Below are 17,884 nucleotides of genomic sequence, written 5' to 3'. Positions count from 1 at the left end.
TGCTTAAATGGAAAACCAGCCAAACACTTAAAAAGAAAATACACAGGTACTCTTTAATTGGGTTGAATTCTCACTTTGTTTGGATTTTAAACACAAGTTGTGATATTATGATTAAACATATTTGAAAATGTGTTATGTGCATACAGAACAAGAGTACTCAACTGTTTTAAAGGACTGAATGGCATTATTGTGGCAAAAACTGGTTTGATCTGATTTGATTGGAGATTTGGTCCTTGGACCACTCGCCTAATATGTGGTATCTGACACCAAGGAAGCAATACCTTGAACTCATTGCACAGGAGTTTGTTGAAAGTCTGCCCCCTTGGTGTGAACTATAGCTTAGACAAAAGCTTTTGTCATTAGATCTAGTTCCTGGTTTGTGCGCCTGCGTGTCATAAACATGTTACCCTTGTGAATTTGTCTGGGATAGCATCAGGGTTCAGGGCAAAGATGGCGACGACAGCAGTTCGGGGCTCCCTAAGAATTCTTAAACGAATGGTAAGATGACATTACATGAATGCACTTAGTAAAGTGAAGTAAAGTTATGTCACGCTCCCTCTTACAATCTGTAAAACAAAGGGTTGTATGCAGTCCGAGCTTTCGGATAATTTGACGTGGCTGCTAACGTCATATTGCAACAGTTGCGGGGAGCATCTGGCTGGTGTTCACAGAAATGGCTGCTGATGTGATATAAGGCATTTTCTCTTCTGTCAAATATGTGTCTCCGAAGCCCCAGCTCACGTACCATTGCTACAGCCAGTGCCCAAGGCTGCCGTCGACTGGATCCGAAGGTGCATTTCAAATTATCACACCTTTCGGCGCAGCACAACAGAGGCATTTTAGGACAACTTACAGTAAGTTGTGTGCCTGCTTCTTTTCTGCACTGCAGAAACGCATAATATTGTTCAGAGTGCTCTCCCACATGGTGAAAGCTTTGCAGTTTTACGGAATAATCTGTAATAAATGACATGTTACTTTAGCAACCGCGAAGTTCTAGTTTCACCTTACAACCTTCCCCCATTCTCCAGGAAGTAATGGACAAATTCTACCTTTCAAGCTGTCTGACATTGGCGAAGGAATAAGGGAGGTGATTGTGAAAGAATGGTAAGGATGTATTAAACCTCAGTCTTGTCATTTTACTTAGTCAGCACGTGTGTTGTTTATGAAACTTTCCTATATCCCCCCACTCAGGTATGTCAAAGAGGGGGATAAAGTGTCCCAGTTTGACAGCATATGTGAAGTTCAAAGTGACAAGGCATCAGTCACCATCACAAGCCGCTATGACGGAGTCATTCGGAAGCTTTACTATGGTGTGGAGGACACTGCTCTTGTGGGCACCCCTCTGGTTGATATTGAGACTGACAGGACTCAAGGTAAATTACTGCAGTTTGAAGTGTTCCCAGTATTCCCAGTTAAATCCCAGATCCCAACAGCTACATTGCCAGAAAGAGGCAAGTAGAAATAAAATTAGTCTCCCTTGTACTTAAGTACTTGGAAGAAACATGCAGGTTTAGGTGTCCTGGCTTTTCAACTTATATCTCTAAATACAGTGCTAAACCTTTTCTCACAGCTGATTGTTATACAGAAGTTCAAAGAACATTCAATCAATTGACTTGAGTGTGGATATTCTGCTTAGTTGGAACCTCAGCTTTTTAAATAAACCCATTTAGAGCCTTTCCTTGTAATCAGTACATAACGTAATGTGTGTGATGTATTATTTGGCATGCCTTTCTGCATGTGTTCCTCACAGAAGGCTCTCCAGAGGAAGACGTGGTAGAGACGCCTGCAGTGTCACACCAGCACACGCACCAAGAAATCAAAGGCCATAAGACCCAGGCCACTCCTGCTGTCAGACGCCTGGCCATAGAGAACAACGTAGGTGTATGCAGCTCAGCAATAGCCTACTGGCTGTGCAATTCACCCCAGCCCCGCCAGCACTCTGTTTACCCGTGTGCCTGCTTCATAATGTGTGTCTAGGCAAGCCGTAACCGCGGAGACAACTCGATCCCCTCTGTGAGCCCTGCTAACAGACACCAGTGTCATTCTTGGCCAACAACAACAACACCAGTGGTGTGACTGATACCATAGGAAAGGTGCAGGAAACATTGATACTATATTTGAGAAGTACTGATTCCAACACGCATTACCGCTCATACACAAATGGCATACAGTGTATGCTGTCAGAAAGGGAGGAAATGTGAGGTTATGAATAGAAGAGTGTACTCGTTAATTATACGTTTCTTAGAGGAACATCAATGATAACCAGTCTAGAATCTCTTTGGCATAATCGGGATCGTTGAATGTACTTTTATCCATATTGACATTGTTTTTTTTTTTATTGTAATAATCACTGTTAATGAATGCTCTGTTGAAACTCAGATTAAACTCAGTGAGGTGGTCGGGACTGGGAAGGATGGGCGTATCCTGAAAGAGGACATCCTTAACTTCCTAGCCAAGCAGACGGGAGCTATTCTTCCCTACGAGGGGGATCAGCAGGTTCCAACCCCTGCAGTGAGAACAACAGCATCCGTCACCTCCAAACCAGACAAAGCACCTGTTACCACCTACCCCACAGCAGCCGCCCCCAGGCCTGTCTTCACAGGGAAGGACCGCACAGAGCCTCTCAAGGGTGAGCCTGTCACCTTATGCTTATCTGGTTCAAAAGGAATCTTCTGGAAGAGACGAGGCCATAAAAGTATCTATCCTGTATGAACCTAGTCGCATAACGTATGCTGCCTCTATGAGATGGATTAAGAATGTTTTGGGACTGGTTCTAAACTTGATTTATTACCACCTGAATGAGAGTTTTTCCTTTCCACTAGATTCCCGCATACTCACACTCATCGGTATGGTTACATTTCCTGCCGCAGAAGTAAAAGAAAATTAACATAGAGAAAGCTGAAATATACACTTTCCCCCTTAATGAGATAAAAGTCTTGCAGCAGCACAAATGGTCCTCTGCCATACCGCTCCATTTGATGGATTTAGCTCAAAACTGAACTTGACCACTGCTTCTAATGGCACTGCATTATTAAATAACCTAATTTGAGGGAAGTTGAAAACCAGTGTCAGTATCACTTCTAGGTAGTTAGTATTTAATTTTAGTATTTGTATTGAAATATGCCTCACTTTTGAAGACTATGTTATTTTGAACCTCATACAAGTTACATTATGCAAAACAAGGATGTTATATTTACGGTATACCATAACAGTTTTGAATGTATACCTGTGCAGGTATCCAGAAGGCCATGGTAAAGATCATGACTGCTGCTTTGAAGATTCCCCCCTTTGGTTACTGTGATGAGGTTGACCTGACCCAGCTGGTGAAGCTACGGATGCAGCTAAAGGGGCTGGCTGAGTCTCGTGGGGTCAAGCTCAGCTACATGCCCTTCTTCATCAAGGTAGATGCCTGAACTATCCTCTGCATTATGTAGAGAACCATACCCGTTCACATCTTACAAAAAGCAAATACACCTTAAAATAGCTGGAGTCATAACAGCAACATCTTCATGTAATTTTGACAAATATTATCCTTGTACTTGGATAGAAAAGTCTCATGATACCTATAATATTTGTACAAGAATAATCCTCATTACTGAATCAGGCATGCAGAATAGTAGATTGTAGATTGTATCCCCCTTCTTTTCACTCTGTTATGCTCATATCCAGGGTCTGTGTTACAGGCAGCATCACTGGGCTTGCTCCACTTTCCCATGCTTAATGCCTCTGTAGATGAAGGCTGCCAGAACATCACCTACAAGGTAGAGACTACAACAGACCAATGGATAACTCACAGATAACAACAAACCCACAGATAACTCACAGATAACAACAAACCCACAGATAACTCACAGATAACAACAGACCAATGGATAACTCACAGATAACAACAAACCCACAGATAACTCACAGATAACAACAAACCCACAGATAACTCACAGATAACCCTCTCTGCTAGATTGTCAGTAACATGAGTCATCAGGCCGTCTGAATGTTTTTATCTGCTGTTTTCACACAAGCGCAGATATGTGTTTTTTTTTTTTAAAGTTTAAGTACCTTTTTCTTCAAAATGCCTCTACAATGACTATAGAAAATTGTCTTTTAAGCGTTAAGAAGGCTCATTGTTATTTTTTCCCCAGGCTTCTCATAACATTGGCCTCGCCATGGACACCCCCCAGGGTCTTATTGTGCCCAACGTGAAGAGTGTACAGACGCTGAGTGTCTATGATATTGCTGTGGAGCTGAATCGCCTGCAGAACCTTGGGGCATCAGGCCAGCTTGGCACTGCAGATCTCACGGGTGGCACCTTCACCTTATCCAACATTGGCTCGGTGAGAGGGAAACACAGAACACTCTCAGATCATTGGGTTCTCTCCAGACTTGTTTACAGAGCTCCCTGCCTTTCCCTCTTGACAGAAATAGCATGGCTCAGCAAAGAACACTGAAAGATTCCCAGTATTATGATTTGTGTCCTATCTTTTTTGCTGTAGATCGGTGGGACCTATGCCAAGCCAGTTATTCTGCCTCCGGAAGTGGCAATTGGAGCTTTAGGAAAGATGCAGGTGAGTTTTTCTTTCTAGACTTGCACTCAAAGTAGGGTGAACTGTGTAATATAGCTTTTTTTAATTAAGAAAGTTTTGATTTGGTCTGTAGAGCCGACAGCAAGTTGCTTAGTCTGTCGCCTGTATCCTGAGGTATTTCTGACAGTGTTTCCTGACTCAGTCATCTCTAAACTGTCTTAGAGTAAACTAGTACCAGACCTTCTGCATGCTTCCTGAGTTTATGCTTGTAGAGCCAATTACCTGTAATAGCAGGACCATAATTATTTTTAGTCTATGTTGAGTCAAGACTGAATGTGCATGTGGAATGGTATTGGACAAATCCTGTCTAACACAAAGATCCTGTTACTTGCAGGTGCTACCCAGGTTTGATGCTCAGGGCGACATAGCCAAAGCCCATATTATGAGTGTTAGCTGGTCGGCAGACCACCGCGTTGTTGACGGAGCCACCATGTGCCGGTTCTCTAACCTGTGGAGATCCTATTTGGAGAACCCTGCCTCTATGGTGTTGGACCTCAAATAAGGGTTTCCTGTGTAAATAAGGTGCCCTGACCAGGACTATCCCTGAGCCCCACCCCCACGAGTTACTGTACTGAACACTATCGTTTTTCCTCCCTTCCTCATGTATGGGATGGTTTGTTCTCTTGTTGGCTCAAAGGTGTACACAAATCAGATGCAAGTCTGTATTGCTGTATTTTTCTGACGCTGACTTAGATTTTTCTGAGATGGTCACTTAGAGTAAAACATGATTTGCCTTCTTAAATGTAAAATAGAGGTACTCACTAACGTTGCTGCTGCTGCTAATTTAACGCAGAGCGTATTAACTCCCTGCCTATGCAAAGGAAATGAGGACTATAGGGTCCATGTAGAATTGCATTGCCAAGCCCACAAACTATTCATTGTTTTCCTTTCAGATAGATTTAGGCTGTTCAGGACCACCAAATTCACAAGATGAGCCTTGACATCAGAGCACACTTGTGCACAAACTGTATCATGTTTTTGTTAACCCCTATGTGCCTTAAATTCAAATTTGCCTGGGGATGGGATGGTTTCTTTTTTTTCCTCTTTAGGCATTCAGAAAAATAGCCTCGTCCTGACTGTTGTTTGAACTTGGTCAGTGTGAGAAAGGACCTGAGTAAGACTGTTCTATGCAGCTCTGTTCTTTCAGTGATATTCAGGAAGCTACCAACCTACCCTGACTGTACTTGGCTAATGTTGGCCTATGGCCCCGGACCACTGGAGGGAATGAAAGGGCCGTGTTTAGGGGGGATTATTTAAACACATTTCACAGTTACCATGCCTACTAAACCTTGAAATATAAATGTTTTGGGAAAAAAATTATAATATATATGTTGAAAAATAAAAAAAAAATTGAACTCTTATAGACTGATGTGACATGTTTCCAAAGAACCTTCCATCATGAATCCAGTCATTTACAGATATTTACCTGCCATAGAATGAGTTGCAATTTACTACAGAACAAGAGCTTGTTTGATCATTTTACTTAAAAACTGTAACAGGGAGAGTGAGACAAGCTCAATGCTTTAGTTTTTCCTCCTCTTACATACGGAGGGGTAAATGCATGTAGAGATCTCCCCCTTTGGGGCGGTTACAGTGGCCGGGGATAAAGAGTACAACGGTACAACAAGCACAAGAGACAGAACAGAAACTGATGGCCAATGAGAACTTCTAACAGAGTTCACAGAAGATCCTTCTCCATTTGGAAACAAAATGTCACCAATATTCAAACCTGAAACAAACAAAAATCCACAGAGTAACCTTTTTTTTTCTTTTTGGTCCATGGTATTTACAGCAGACTTGATCTTTTTCTAAAGGATCCTAACAACAGCGTAATTTCTCCCGGTGTTGCAGCTGCATTGCAGTGGCCTTTGACCCCAAGGCCATGGAATACAGTACTGCACTCCACCACCGGGGCCGAGGAAAGACAGCTTCAGTGTATGTGTGGCTTATGATTAGGATGCGTTTAACAGTGGCTTCTCTTTGCTCTTGATTTGGCCATGCATACTCTGGTCTCTCCTGGAATGTAACAGACTTCCTGCATCACTTCACCACCAGTGTCCTCGATGGCTCTTCGGTAATAGTCCCCCCGCCCCCACCCACCCACTTAAGAGCAGTTCTTTAGTTAGTGAACAGATCAGAAGGTAGCATATTAAGGCCTCATTTTCCAAAAGCGTCAAAGAACAAAGTCATCCTTGAATAACTTGGGGTCATGGTAGTAGAGGGAGATCTGCAAACGATTCTATCACAACTGAAGTGGAGTCCTGCGATGCTCTTGGGAAACAGGTCATATTGAGATCAGAACATAAAAGTCCCTGAAATCCTCACAACAGTTTCACCATGGTGCTTAAACATGTCATTAAATATGTCATTAAAGAGCCTCCCAATGCATGTTTGCTAAAAACCCACAGGTGGCATTTCAAGGATTCTCACTGGCAAGAGTCATACATTAAAACATGGACAAGGTTTCACCTCAGGGACCTTCCATGGAAATGGCTTGGAATGCTGTTACACTGGAATAGGACAGCAGTTCACAGTAAATACAGAGGCAAAAGCATTGACGTTTACACAGATTTTTCTAATGCGTAAAGATGGACCACCCCACTTTCAGGGGATGGGTGGGGGGGGAATGACTGGCAAGTGGACGCGAGCCTTCAACACATCATCAAAGTGCTAATGGAATGTTCTACAAATGTGGCTTGCTCAGAAAAAGCTACATGTTACCCTAGCTCAGTAATACTTTTTCCCAAACAGCACTGGGGAAATATTCAATAGGCATTTCTCTGACATCTGGCATAAACAAATACAGAGAATATAGCTGTCATTCAGATGAGCCTCTCCAATGAGCTAGAAGGGCGGGGCTTGGGTGCTCCATGGAAAGTCAGCCTATGGCTGCCACCTGTGGGTTTCATCACATTTAAAAGCCATACTGTGTGTGTGTGTGTGTGTGTGTGTGTGTGTGTGTGTGTGTGGGGGGGGACCATTGAAACCTTCCCCAACTTCAAAAAACATCCCATTCCTTAGGCAACTTTCAAGGCATATCTCTTTCACATAAATAACAATGAAATGTACATTCAAATCATTTTTCGAAAAAGAAAATAAAAGATGAAAACTGTGGCACACACACATCTCTGGGACTGCCACATTAACATTACAAATCTTGTTTTCATCTTTGACTTCATCCAAAACATTAAAATAAATTCACATAAAACAACAGATCCATAGACACTGGCATTCAACCAGACTGATTGCCTTACAGGAGAGGTCAATGTCCAGCCTGAGGAATCTCTACCCCAGGTCAGCTACATTATTTCTGATTATCGATCAATAAACAATAGTTGCCCGTGTAGCCTATGATATTTACAACGTTTGAGCAGTCTTGAGAATGGTCTAACCTCCTCTGAAAAAACACTCAAGGCAGTGACAGATGAGCAAGAGAACGGGAATGGAAGAAAAGTGGCATGTTGGGGCAAATACAAGTGTGTCTGGAAGTATGATGCATGTGCACATGAGTGTTTACAGTGTGTAGATGATTCTTGGTCTCTGTATATTCAGTATTTACAAGTGTGTTTGTTAGCCACTGGGGCTCAGAAGGTGTGTGTTTGTCACCTGCTTATTTCTTGCTACTTGGTTAGCATGGCTGTCACTGATGTGTAACCTGATTGTGTGTGTGTGTGTCTGTGTGTGTCTGTGTGTGTTTGTGTGTATACTTTGAACGTAAAAGGTAACTTAGCTGTCTTTGTGATTGTGGAAGTTTCTTTCTGTCTCTCTCTCTCTCTCTCTCTCTCTCAACAGAATGGTACTGGTCATTTGGATGTGTGTGTGTGTGTGTGTGTGTTACTGGGCTTTGTGTGTGGGTGTTGTGGTGGACGGGCCACTCTGTGATGTCGGACTGAACAGTTGAGAGAGCTGTGGCCTCCACAGGGCCGCTGTCTTTAGGGCGGAGCCTCGAAGGCCCCGCGGAGGAAGATGTCAGGTGTCATCGTCCGTGTCCTCTATGAGGACCCTAGTGTCTCGCGTCTTAGACCTGAGAAGGACAGGAGGAAAGAGAGGCGATTGAGAGGAGGACACAGACAGGACAGGGAAGATAAGACACGGGATAATATAATGTGTGTGTGTGGGTGTGTGTGTGGGTGTGTGTGTGTGTGTGTGTGTGTGTGTGTGTGTGTGAGTGTTTTCACATACTGGGAGGCTAGGCGCGGCCGTCTCAGGGACATGCTGTAGCTCCTCTTGTAATTCTTCTTGCCCAGCCGGTTGCGGACGCCGTCCTCCTGGTCCATCATCTGCTCCAGCAGCGTCTGGTCGTCTGCGTTCAGTGGTGCCACCGAGATGTCCCGCACTGCTCGGAACTCACCGCAGTTGTTCAGGTGCTCGTTCTCCAGACGGAAAAAGTTCCACACAAAACGCCTGCGGACACATGGAATGAGTAGGGGCGAAGGGGGATAGAGGAAGATAATGTGTAGCATGGAATTAGTGGAGAACACAGTCACAGAAGTGTGCTTGTATATGGGAGGACATTGAGTGTGTTTGTGTTTGTGTGTGTGTGTGTGTGTGTGTGTGTGTGTGTAACATGAATGTGAATCAGGAAAGTGAAAGGGCTAATAGATGGGTAAGCTTTTGTAAGAGAAATGAAAATATCGGAGCCTAAGTGTGTGAGGATGTGAGTGAGCATACGAGAGTGTCACTGTGTCTGAATGTGGGAGCAAGCATATGTGGTTATGGGTTTGTGTATGTGTGTGTGTGTGTGTGTGTGTGTGTGTGTGTGTGTGTCTAGGCACACCCCTACCTGAAGACCTCCAGTGGAGCCAGGATGGTGCTGAGGATGTCGGTGATGTGGGGAACGCTGGTGACGGAGCTGACGGAGATGGGGATGGTCCAGGCGAAGCGCAGGAGCACGTCCTCCAGTATGGCACAGTAGTAGTACGCCTGCGGACGAGCACAGCAGCACAGCAGCACACTGACACAGGCCATCCCACCACAGACTACACACGTGCAAGCCCTGACCTCCTTACATTTGCGCCAAGAGCGTAAACTCTCTCTGGGTGTCACTGGTAAGGAAAGGGCACCATGCCTCCATCATGACTTCAGTTCTCAGGCAGCTCAAGAATGGGGCGTTGAAAACACAACTGAGGGGGGCACTGTGGCATGAGCCCATTTATGGGCTACAATGCCCGCGGGGGAAACAGGTCCGATTCTGTCCTGCTGTCGTTTCCCGATCCTCTCCCCAACTCTTCTCTCCTCCTCACTTCCTGTCCAAAATACTTCACTGTCCTATCCAAATAAAGGCTAAAAAGCCCATAAAAAAAGAAAAAAGAAAAAACACAACTGAGGGAAGGGGTTTGTCTTCGTCCAAAACTTAAAATAAAATAAAAATTCATTAATTCACTGAAGGTTCAACTGACCTCAACGGACTCAGCAATAAAGCCAAGCAAAGAACATAATGTTTATGGGCCCGAGACACCTGTAGTGTGCGAGATGCTTTTATATTACAAGCCATAACACTGCATTCCATGTCGGAGTGCTTTTCACTTTCTGTGGGCTGGAGAAGTGATGAACAGCGTAAACATGGGTTACTGTAACACTGCAGGGTGGAGTGCTCTCTTACTCGCTCCTGGCCAGACACAGAAACGGCTGCGTAGAACCACGTAAATGTGGGTTACTGTAACACTTGGCGCGGGGTGGATTACCGTTTCACGTCTTAGGGGCGAGACATAAAAAGGGTGTCGGGAACAGCTTAAATGTGGGTTACTGTACCATGACATTAGACGTAGAAGTATTTTCACAGGCTAGAGAGGATCTCCTGAAGGAAGATGCCCTGAATACTGTAAAATGTCAGGGTTATATCCTGTAACCCTGCAGGAATATTTCTCACCTGTAATGAGCCTGAGCAACAGCCTCATTAAGAATGACTGAAGCACTGTGGACTATAACTCTGCACGTGGAGCGTGGAGCACGGCCTTACTTTCTGTGGGTAGACTATCTCCTCTCTCAGGAAGGTGTTCTCTCCGGCGCTGCGGTCGAACAGGCCCCAGTCCATCTTCAGGTCCCAGATGAGCGTGTAGCAGGAGCTGGCCACTAGGCAGCTGATCATCATGTAGAAGAACACAGTGTTCTCAGGTTCGTCTGGGGAAAAGCAGTCGTCATCGATCAGTGGCCGTGGGTTGAACCCCTAGTCAGCATTGCTCCGACTCAGCTACCTGAACTCCACCCAATGGGTTTGACCAAATAAAACTCAACATCAAATAATAGAAAACTACTAATGGACTACAGCCCAGCTATTTTGAAGACAGTGCCATCATCTCTGGTGATCACAATGTCCTCAACAACCCAAATATAGTATCTCAAAGACAAATGTGACCATTTAAACTATTTTACGCTGAAATCAGTCCTCAATCCAGTCTGAAGACTCACCTCAAAAAGGGACTATAGAGAATATGTTAGTGGCTAAATGAGGGTTGTTCAAAGCAGGGTTATTATAGTGAACGAAAACTAAGACTAAAACTGGCAGTGAAAAATGTATTTAGTTAACTGAAATAAAAATAAAATTGCAGTTTTCAAAAACAAGAAAACTTAATACAAACTAGCCTACAATGAACAATGCAACATGACCTATAACGAAATAAAATCAGCTTAGTTTTCCCCCTCGATTTGCGCTGTGGTTGCTATACCACTGTCCTGTTCTGTCTGACTTCTTGAGAGACACTGGCCTGAATGATTTAAATAAATCATATTTGACATCATACACTCCTTCATCCTACCCTTTTCAGCTTATATAAAATCAAGGCTTTCCTCCAAAATAAAAATAAAAACGAATGAAAATTTCAAAACCATAATACCACGTTTCTATCTCATATATTCCTGAAATGCACTGCCAGTGTCTGCCAAGAAACTCCATGTAAAAAGCAAAAGCCTTACCTTTGTGTGTGTGGTAAAGGGCGGTGAAGGTGACGGCGAAGAAGGTGGTGGAGTATTTGCCGGCGTTGACCAGGTGAGGGAAGGCACGCTTGGTGTCACGGTAACGCCTCAGGCACTGTACGAAACGGAACCAGGCGGGCAGGCACTTGATCACAGCCCGCACGCCGTACGAGTACGTGTGGCATTCACTCCCTTCTGTGAAGGATAACAAGGGTGACCAATCAGCATACAGAACACAAATGCTGTAAACGTGAGTTTCAATCTTCATTCAGTTCAATTCTTTCATATGTTGTGTCAGAATGTGAAAGTAGGAACTGAAAACCTGTGCCATTCTTCAGGGAGAACCGTGGCTTTTTTCCATTTCTAGACTAGACCACACCAGACATCCAGACCATACTGTAAATAGACCCCCCCGTACTGCACACACGGTCATATCACCCATACCTCGTGTGTCCATCTCCTGATATGGATTGGCCCAGGTGATGTCCATGCTGTAGTAGCAGATCATGTACTCCAGGTCCATAAGCACCATCCCCAGAGAGTTCAGCTGGTCAGCCAGCCAGAAGTCCGCAAACTCCACCCGGTGGAATGGAGCCGTGACCACCCGGAACTGGTGATAAAACAGAGAAGAAGGTGAGTAACAAGCAAAGGAAAGGAAAAACAATAAACCCAAATGTACGAGGAAGAGACGGTAACATTCAGCGATTGCGTTTATCTAAAGATATAGACCATACAGGTGCATGTGTAGACATACATGCTATGAGCAGATATGCCAGAGTGAGGGGGTCAGATCACTCACCAGCAGCTTGAGGAGCCAGAAGCGGGACTTGTAGTAGCAAGTCTTGAAGGGGTTGATGAGGAAGAGGAAGAAGAAGCCGTACAGCATGAGCGGGTTGGCCAGCATGGGGACATGCAAGGGGTTGGAGAAGAGGCACGACAGGATGCTCACGCACCACAACACGCCCAGGAAGCCTGCGATCTGGATACAGGAGGTGAGGAGGTTAGAAGCTTTCAGATATGTGTGTTGCAGTTTGTGTGTCTGTATGCGTCATTGGATATATGAACGTATACAACATTTCAATAGCGTTTTTCTTGATGAAACTGAAATTTTATGCACAGTCCAGAAGGGGGCAGTAAAATCCATCTGCACTGGCCTCATGTCCATTTGTGTTTTTCTGTGCAAAGTTTGATGACACTTCTACAGAGGAGTACTGGCTGACTCCCCTGTTCTACACATAAATGTTCGTCATGTTCGTCTTTCTAAATGACCTTTGTCATGTCCAATTTGCCTGTGTCTAATCCAGTTGGTCATATATCTGTCCGTAAAATGTGTTGAAATTAGAATTAGAAACATACCACTAGCTAATGCCTTTTGAAAGTCAGTTTCAGTGCTTATTCTTTTTCAAAACTCTTCATTTCCTCAATCTATGGTATTTGAATGCATTCCAGTTTTTCTCCCACAGTATATTTTTCAAAAATGAGACAATTTAAATTTGGACTTGGTCTTGGTGGCTTTATAATGGCTACACAATGGGTGCCTTGGTGGTCTCACTTGGCCAAATGTAAGATTCTTCAGACAAGACTTTCAAAATGCTGAATAGAGCATCTCCTTTGCAATGGTTTGTTCTAGAAATAGTCTGTACAAAACCCAAATCCCCACAGGACTGGTGCATTCTTCTACACATTTCCCCAACTGTCAAAGTATTGTTCAGTGCTCTCATGCATTTCATTCTGCTTTCCTACAAACAGATCAACCAAAGTCACGGAAGGCTAAAGGGGTCAGTTTATCTAAAGATCACAAGAAAAATTATCTTGTTTGTGGGAGAAAAAGACTACAGGTTAGCTCCTTCAGCATCCCATATCTTTACTTAACTAGCGTGTAAGGGTCCCATTTCAGGGTCACGTGAGGACATCTAGGTATGAATACATTTAATGCTCTACACACTGTGCAACTCCAGCCATTCCCCCAACTTTCATTCTGAAGTTCCTCCCTGTATATCCAGTAAAGAATTTTAAATTTGGTCCTGTCAGAGACTCATTTCAAGTTCCATACACTGATTAAGTTTGTCTACATCTACAACAGAAACAACAAATTGATGCCCTAGAACCACACAAAGAAAGGGAAGGCTAGTCGGAGGGCTGTGTGAATGGGGATTCTCTTGTATACCATATTAACATTACATGCACAAATAACTGAATGAAAAACACTTCTTCAGTTACCGGACTCTTTTCACCAAGCCAAAGCTGGTTTGCTCTACCCCTGCACGGGGTTCAGTTTATGCCTTCCTTCTTTAGAGGTGACCTTTCCCCCAGAAGACCAGACCAGGGAATGCCTCAGACAGACCCAAAATGTCTCAGGGCCAGCTTGCCTGAGCGGCTCACCTCAAAGAGATGCTGGTGGGAGAGGTTGTTGCGGGGATTGAGTTCGAATATGAGCACATGGTTGACCCCCGCCTGCCTCCAGCCGTAGGTGTTGATCCCGAGCAGGAAGAGGAACTCGATGAGCAGGAAGCCGCCACGGTAGATGCGCACCAGCGGCCACACATCGTGCTCCTTGTTGGACAGGAACTTAGCCACACCTGGAGGGGAACAGATCAGCTAGATATGACCAAAACTGATGTCTTTTTATAGGAGCGAAAGGGAAAGGGTTTGAGATCAGTCTTTCTTGGTAGAAAAAAAAAGGGTCCTATACTGAACTTGAGAGGCAATCGCCTGGAGTGCAATCCCACACAAAGTAATCATACAATGTTAAGGAGTTGGAAGTCATTCAGGATCATACCGACTATAGAAAGCAGATAGACGAAATGTAAACTGCATTGACTACTGACTGAATATCAACACTGATGGACGTTTTCCATAAATGGTGTTAGAGAGCAAAATTTAACCACAAGTTTCGGAGCAGGCAGCACACAAACAGGTGAAGTCAGCACAATGTTTTGCATTCAACCAAAATGACTTAACACATTTGCACTGGCGTGTGTAGACCTCAGATTCAGCCCTAAGGTTCTCCCTGCGTAGCCTACATGGTCTACCACAACCTTGTCGTGGTGGTGCAGCTTGCGTGTTCCAATAACCCCTAGAGATATGTCGGCTGGAGCTTCAGGCTTCTGGCAGGGACACCCATGCCGAACAGGTCGAAGGATACGGACCAGACAAAGAGTGATCCCCTGGTCCTCCAGGGTGGGGGTTGGGCTGAGGGCTGGTAACCCTCTCCCGTAAAAAAAAAAAATACTTATTACAGAAACCAGCCTATATCTCACCTGTGATGATGACTGTGACGGTGAGGACAATGAAGACTCCACAGTATAAACCCACCCTAAAGGTGGTCCAGGCAGGCGCGGGCTGAGGAGGCAAAAAAAAAAACCCTGAGGATTAGGACAAGGAGAGTAGGGGGAGCAGAGAACAGGCAAAACAGGTAGAGACCAGGAACAAGTGCTATGAAATCAAACGTATTTTCGGAGATGCCTGACATCTTTCCAGAAAGAAGTGTGACGTCGTATTCTAATGCAATATACTTTTGAGCTAGGCTAACACAGCGCAGTTATCTCTTGATCACGAAAACTGGAAGGTTTTAGCTACAGTTGTAAGGGGCACTTTGTTCTAATTCAGAAGAGACTGAATCAACTAGTTCACTCTTTTCATCTTTGCAAATAAATAATATCCACAGACATTTGGTTGGCATCGATATGTCATTCTCCATTAGTGGAGTAGCTGAAACTAATATATATTTAATGATGTAATTCTGTCACTTCTGTCACGCTGTGACTTAAGAGTAATGAGGCTAAACAGGAATGTGTTTGCATCGAAATGAGTTTCAGATAAACAACAACAACAACTAAAATTCCTTCTGAGCTAAGCTGAGGCTGACCTGAGCTGCACCCAGCGGGGGCACCCGCAGTCTCTTCATGGCCCTCTGACGGTCCCCACACTCCAGCTCTGTGGTGACCAGGGCCTGAGAGAAAGAGAGAAAGAGAGAAAGAGAGAGAGACAAGCAGAGAGGGAGAGAAAGACCAACAGTACTTTAGTTACCACTGCAACAGAGAAAGAGAGATCTTCATAACAGACAAAAATGCCAATGCTGTTGTTGATGACAGGTGATCCTTAGGTTCACAGATTTCACTGTGAGAGAAAATGTGGCACACTAACATATTATTGTGGTTCTTAAAAGCTACATGTGATAAATCAGTCCCTGTCACAGTACACTTCAAAATAACCCCTGACTCTCACTACCACTTATCCAAACGTGAGAGTGTAGTGGGTTTAGGTTACCTCCGTCTCAGAGATGAGCTGGGTGATCTTCTTGCAAGTGTAGAAGGGAGCCACCTCCACGTGGGCCACCCGCCAGTCTGCACCCCGCGTCGTTTCAAAGATCTTGTCATGTTTCTTCAGAATCTTCCGGAAGCCTGTGAAGTTCAGATTCTGCAGAGGAAAAAAAAAAAAAAAAACATGACTTTTTGCTATGGGAGGGAGACTGAGAATTCCAGACCACAAGGACTGATTAAATTAAAGCCTCACTTGACAAGTTGTACATTTTGAATATCAGCCTGTTTTGTTTGTCTTGGCCTCACTATCTCTACTTTACTGTTCGCCATCTGCTAGCTGGCTTTATGTGTCGATCCCTGAGGGAGGGGGCCTCAGAGTGCACTACTGAGAACACACGTGCCCCGGAGAGAACACAACACAGTGACCCTCCACTTAGGTTGACTAACCGATCAGACATCAGTTTTGCACAGTCACAATGACTTTTAATGTTGTTGTGACCATGCTAACCAGTCTCAGTGGATGAGTGACTGACTTGACTGGCGGTGAGATGAGGCAGACCTGGTAGTTCTGTAGCAGGATGAGGCTGAGGTAGAACTCGCTGAAGGCCAGCTTCAGGTCTTTGATGTTGCGGTGCGTGCAGCGCTCCTGCTGGGTGAGGTGGAAGACGGCGCGGCGGCGACGCAGACCCGGAGCGCCGGTGCTCTCCCGCTGCGCGTCCAGCGATGACTGCAGCTCGTTCTGCAGCGTGGCGAACCGCCGCTGCGCCTCAGCCAACTTTTCTGTGGAGGGGCGGCAGGAGGAGAGAGAGTGAGAGAGGGGATGAGAGAGTGAGAGAGGGGATGAGAGAGTGAGAGAGGGGATGAGAGAGTGAGAGAGGGGATGAGAGAGTGAGAGGGGATGAGAGAGTGAGACAGGAGATGGGGGGAAAGAGAGAGTGAGAGAGGGGATGAGAGAGTGAGAGAGGGGATGAGAGAGTGAGAGAGGAGATGGGGGGAAAGAGAGACAGATGCAGAGGTAAAGAAAGAGAAGGGGTAGAGAGTGAGAGAGAGGACATCCAGAGGGAGAAGAAGAATGAGGGAGGGAGCAAAAGTTGGGAGAAAACAGGGTAGAGAGAGAAACAGCAGAGTGGGCAGAGGGGCAAAAGAAAAAAGAAGTGTAGAGTAGACAGAATGGAGGTAGAGACGCAAGCCGCCATGGTGGGAAAGAGGGAGAAAGCAGAGGACCATCAGAAGATTGAGCAATGGTAGTCTTGGGCCACGGCCCAGCTCTGTCTTTGGCTCAAGTTTCATCTCCAGTGATGAAATGTTTTCATGCGATCCTTTGCTTTTTTTTTTTTTTTTAACCAAGCATATTTTTCCCCCTTTTTTTTTAACAGCAGAGATCACGGTGTCCATGTCAGCCCAGATGAGGGGCAACAGCCAAGTTTCAGGCCAAGCCAGAAAGAATGCAGATGCTCCACTGCGACACGCACAGTATGCTCATAAATGATAAGCTGCTCTCCTGTGGCCAACATGCTTCTTGCTCTGCTCATTTCACAGTATGCTGGAATGATAAACACCCTGGGATAAAAGGCAGAGCGCTCACACAGTTGCAGATAATCATTATGAGGTCAGCTTCACACAAAAACTGGATATCAAAGCCCTTTAGAGGGTGCCAGATCCCTTTACCATTTGCCTGTAGTTCTCTCTCTCGTAACGTAATACATCATCATCTAACACTTAGGCAACTGCTTCAAAAACAACACCAATGTTATATGATTGTGGCCAGGCCAGGTCTGGACTGCGTGTGGTTACCTGAGTAGAACGTGTTGATTTTGGCCAGCTCCTTTTCGCATGTTTGGAAGAACTTCTCCTCAAACTTGGCATAGTATCTCTTGACCGTGTCTTCATCAGTGACTGTGAACAGACAAAGTAACAGTGTGAGTGTGTGTGTGAGTGTGAGTGTGAGTGTGTGTGTGAGTGTGAGTGAGTGAGTGTGAGTGTGAGTGTGAGTGTGAGTGAGTGAGTGTGAGTGTGTGTGTGAGTGTGTGTGTGAGTGTGTGTGTGTGTGAGTGTGTGAGTGTGAGTGTGAGTGACAGTGTGAGTGTGTGTGTGAGTGTGAGTGTGAGTGTGTGTGTGAGTGACAGTGTG

The 17,884-nt window shown here is 44.9% G+C and overlaps 2 protein-coding genes across 3 annotated transcripts; one reads left to right on the top strand and one right to left on the bottom strand.

Moving 5' to 3' along the window:
- Positions 1–350: 350 nt before the first annotated feature.
- On the top strand, positions 351–5,324 carry LOC122131029 (lipoamide acyltransferase component of branched-chain alpha-keto acid dehydrogenase complex, mitochondrial-like). Of its 2 annotated transcripts, none has more exons than XM_042705943.1 (11): positions 351–498; positions 731–854; positions 1,029–1,104; positions 1,192–1,373; positions 1,754–1,875; positions 2,380–2,629; positions 3,235–3,401; positions 3,684–3,761; positions 4,140–4,331; positions 4,491–4,562; positions 4,915–5,324. In XM_042705943.1, exons 1-11 carry the CDS (start codon positions 451–453, stop codon positions 5,080–5,082), a joined length of 1,479 nt encoding a protein of 492 aa, XP_042561877.1. In that variant the 5' UTR covers positions 351–450; the 3' UTR covers positions 5,083–5,324. The 2 variants fall into 2 exon arrangements, with proteins under 2 accessions (XP_042561877.1, XP_042561876.1); XM_042705942.1 differs by having other exon boundaries at positions 354–498; positions 1,751–1,875.
- Positions 5,325–6,046: 722 nt separating this feature from the next.
- Positions 6,047–17,675, bottom strand: xpr1b (xenotropic and polytropic retrovirus receptor 1b; the record flags this gene model as incomplete). The annotated part of the gene is made up of 13 exons (XM_042705944.1): positions 6,047–8,604; positions 8,763–8,984; positions 9,364–9,503; positions 10,540–10,700; positions 11,493–11,687; positions 11,937–12,102; positions 12,292–12,471; positions 13,875–14,071; positions 14,753–14,834; positions 15,361–15,444; positions 15,762–15,911; positions 16,314–16,534; positions 17,549–17,675. Coding segments are annotated over 13 exons (1,980 nt in total), but the record flags the coding sequence as incomplete, so codon positions are not given.
- Between the last annotated feature and the right edge of the window lie 209 nt (positions 17,676–17,884).

Source organism: Clupea harengus, unplaced genomic scaffold (genome assembly GCF_900700415.2).
Source record: "Clupea harengus unplaced genomic scaffold, Ch_v2.0.2, whole genome shotgun sequence".
NCBI lineage: Eukaryota > Metazoa > Chordata > Actinopteri > Clupeiformes > Clupeidae > Clupea > Clupea harengus.
Note: the sequence above shows the minus strand (reverse complement) of the source record. Positions and strands in the feature narration are given on the sequence as shown.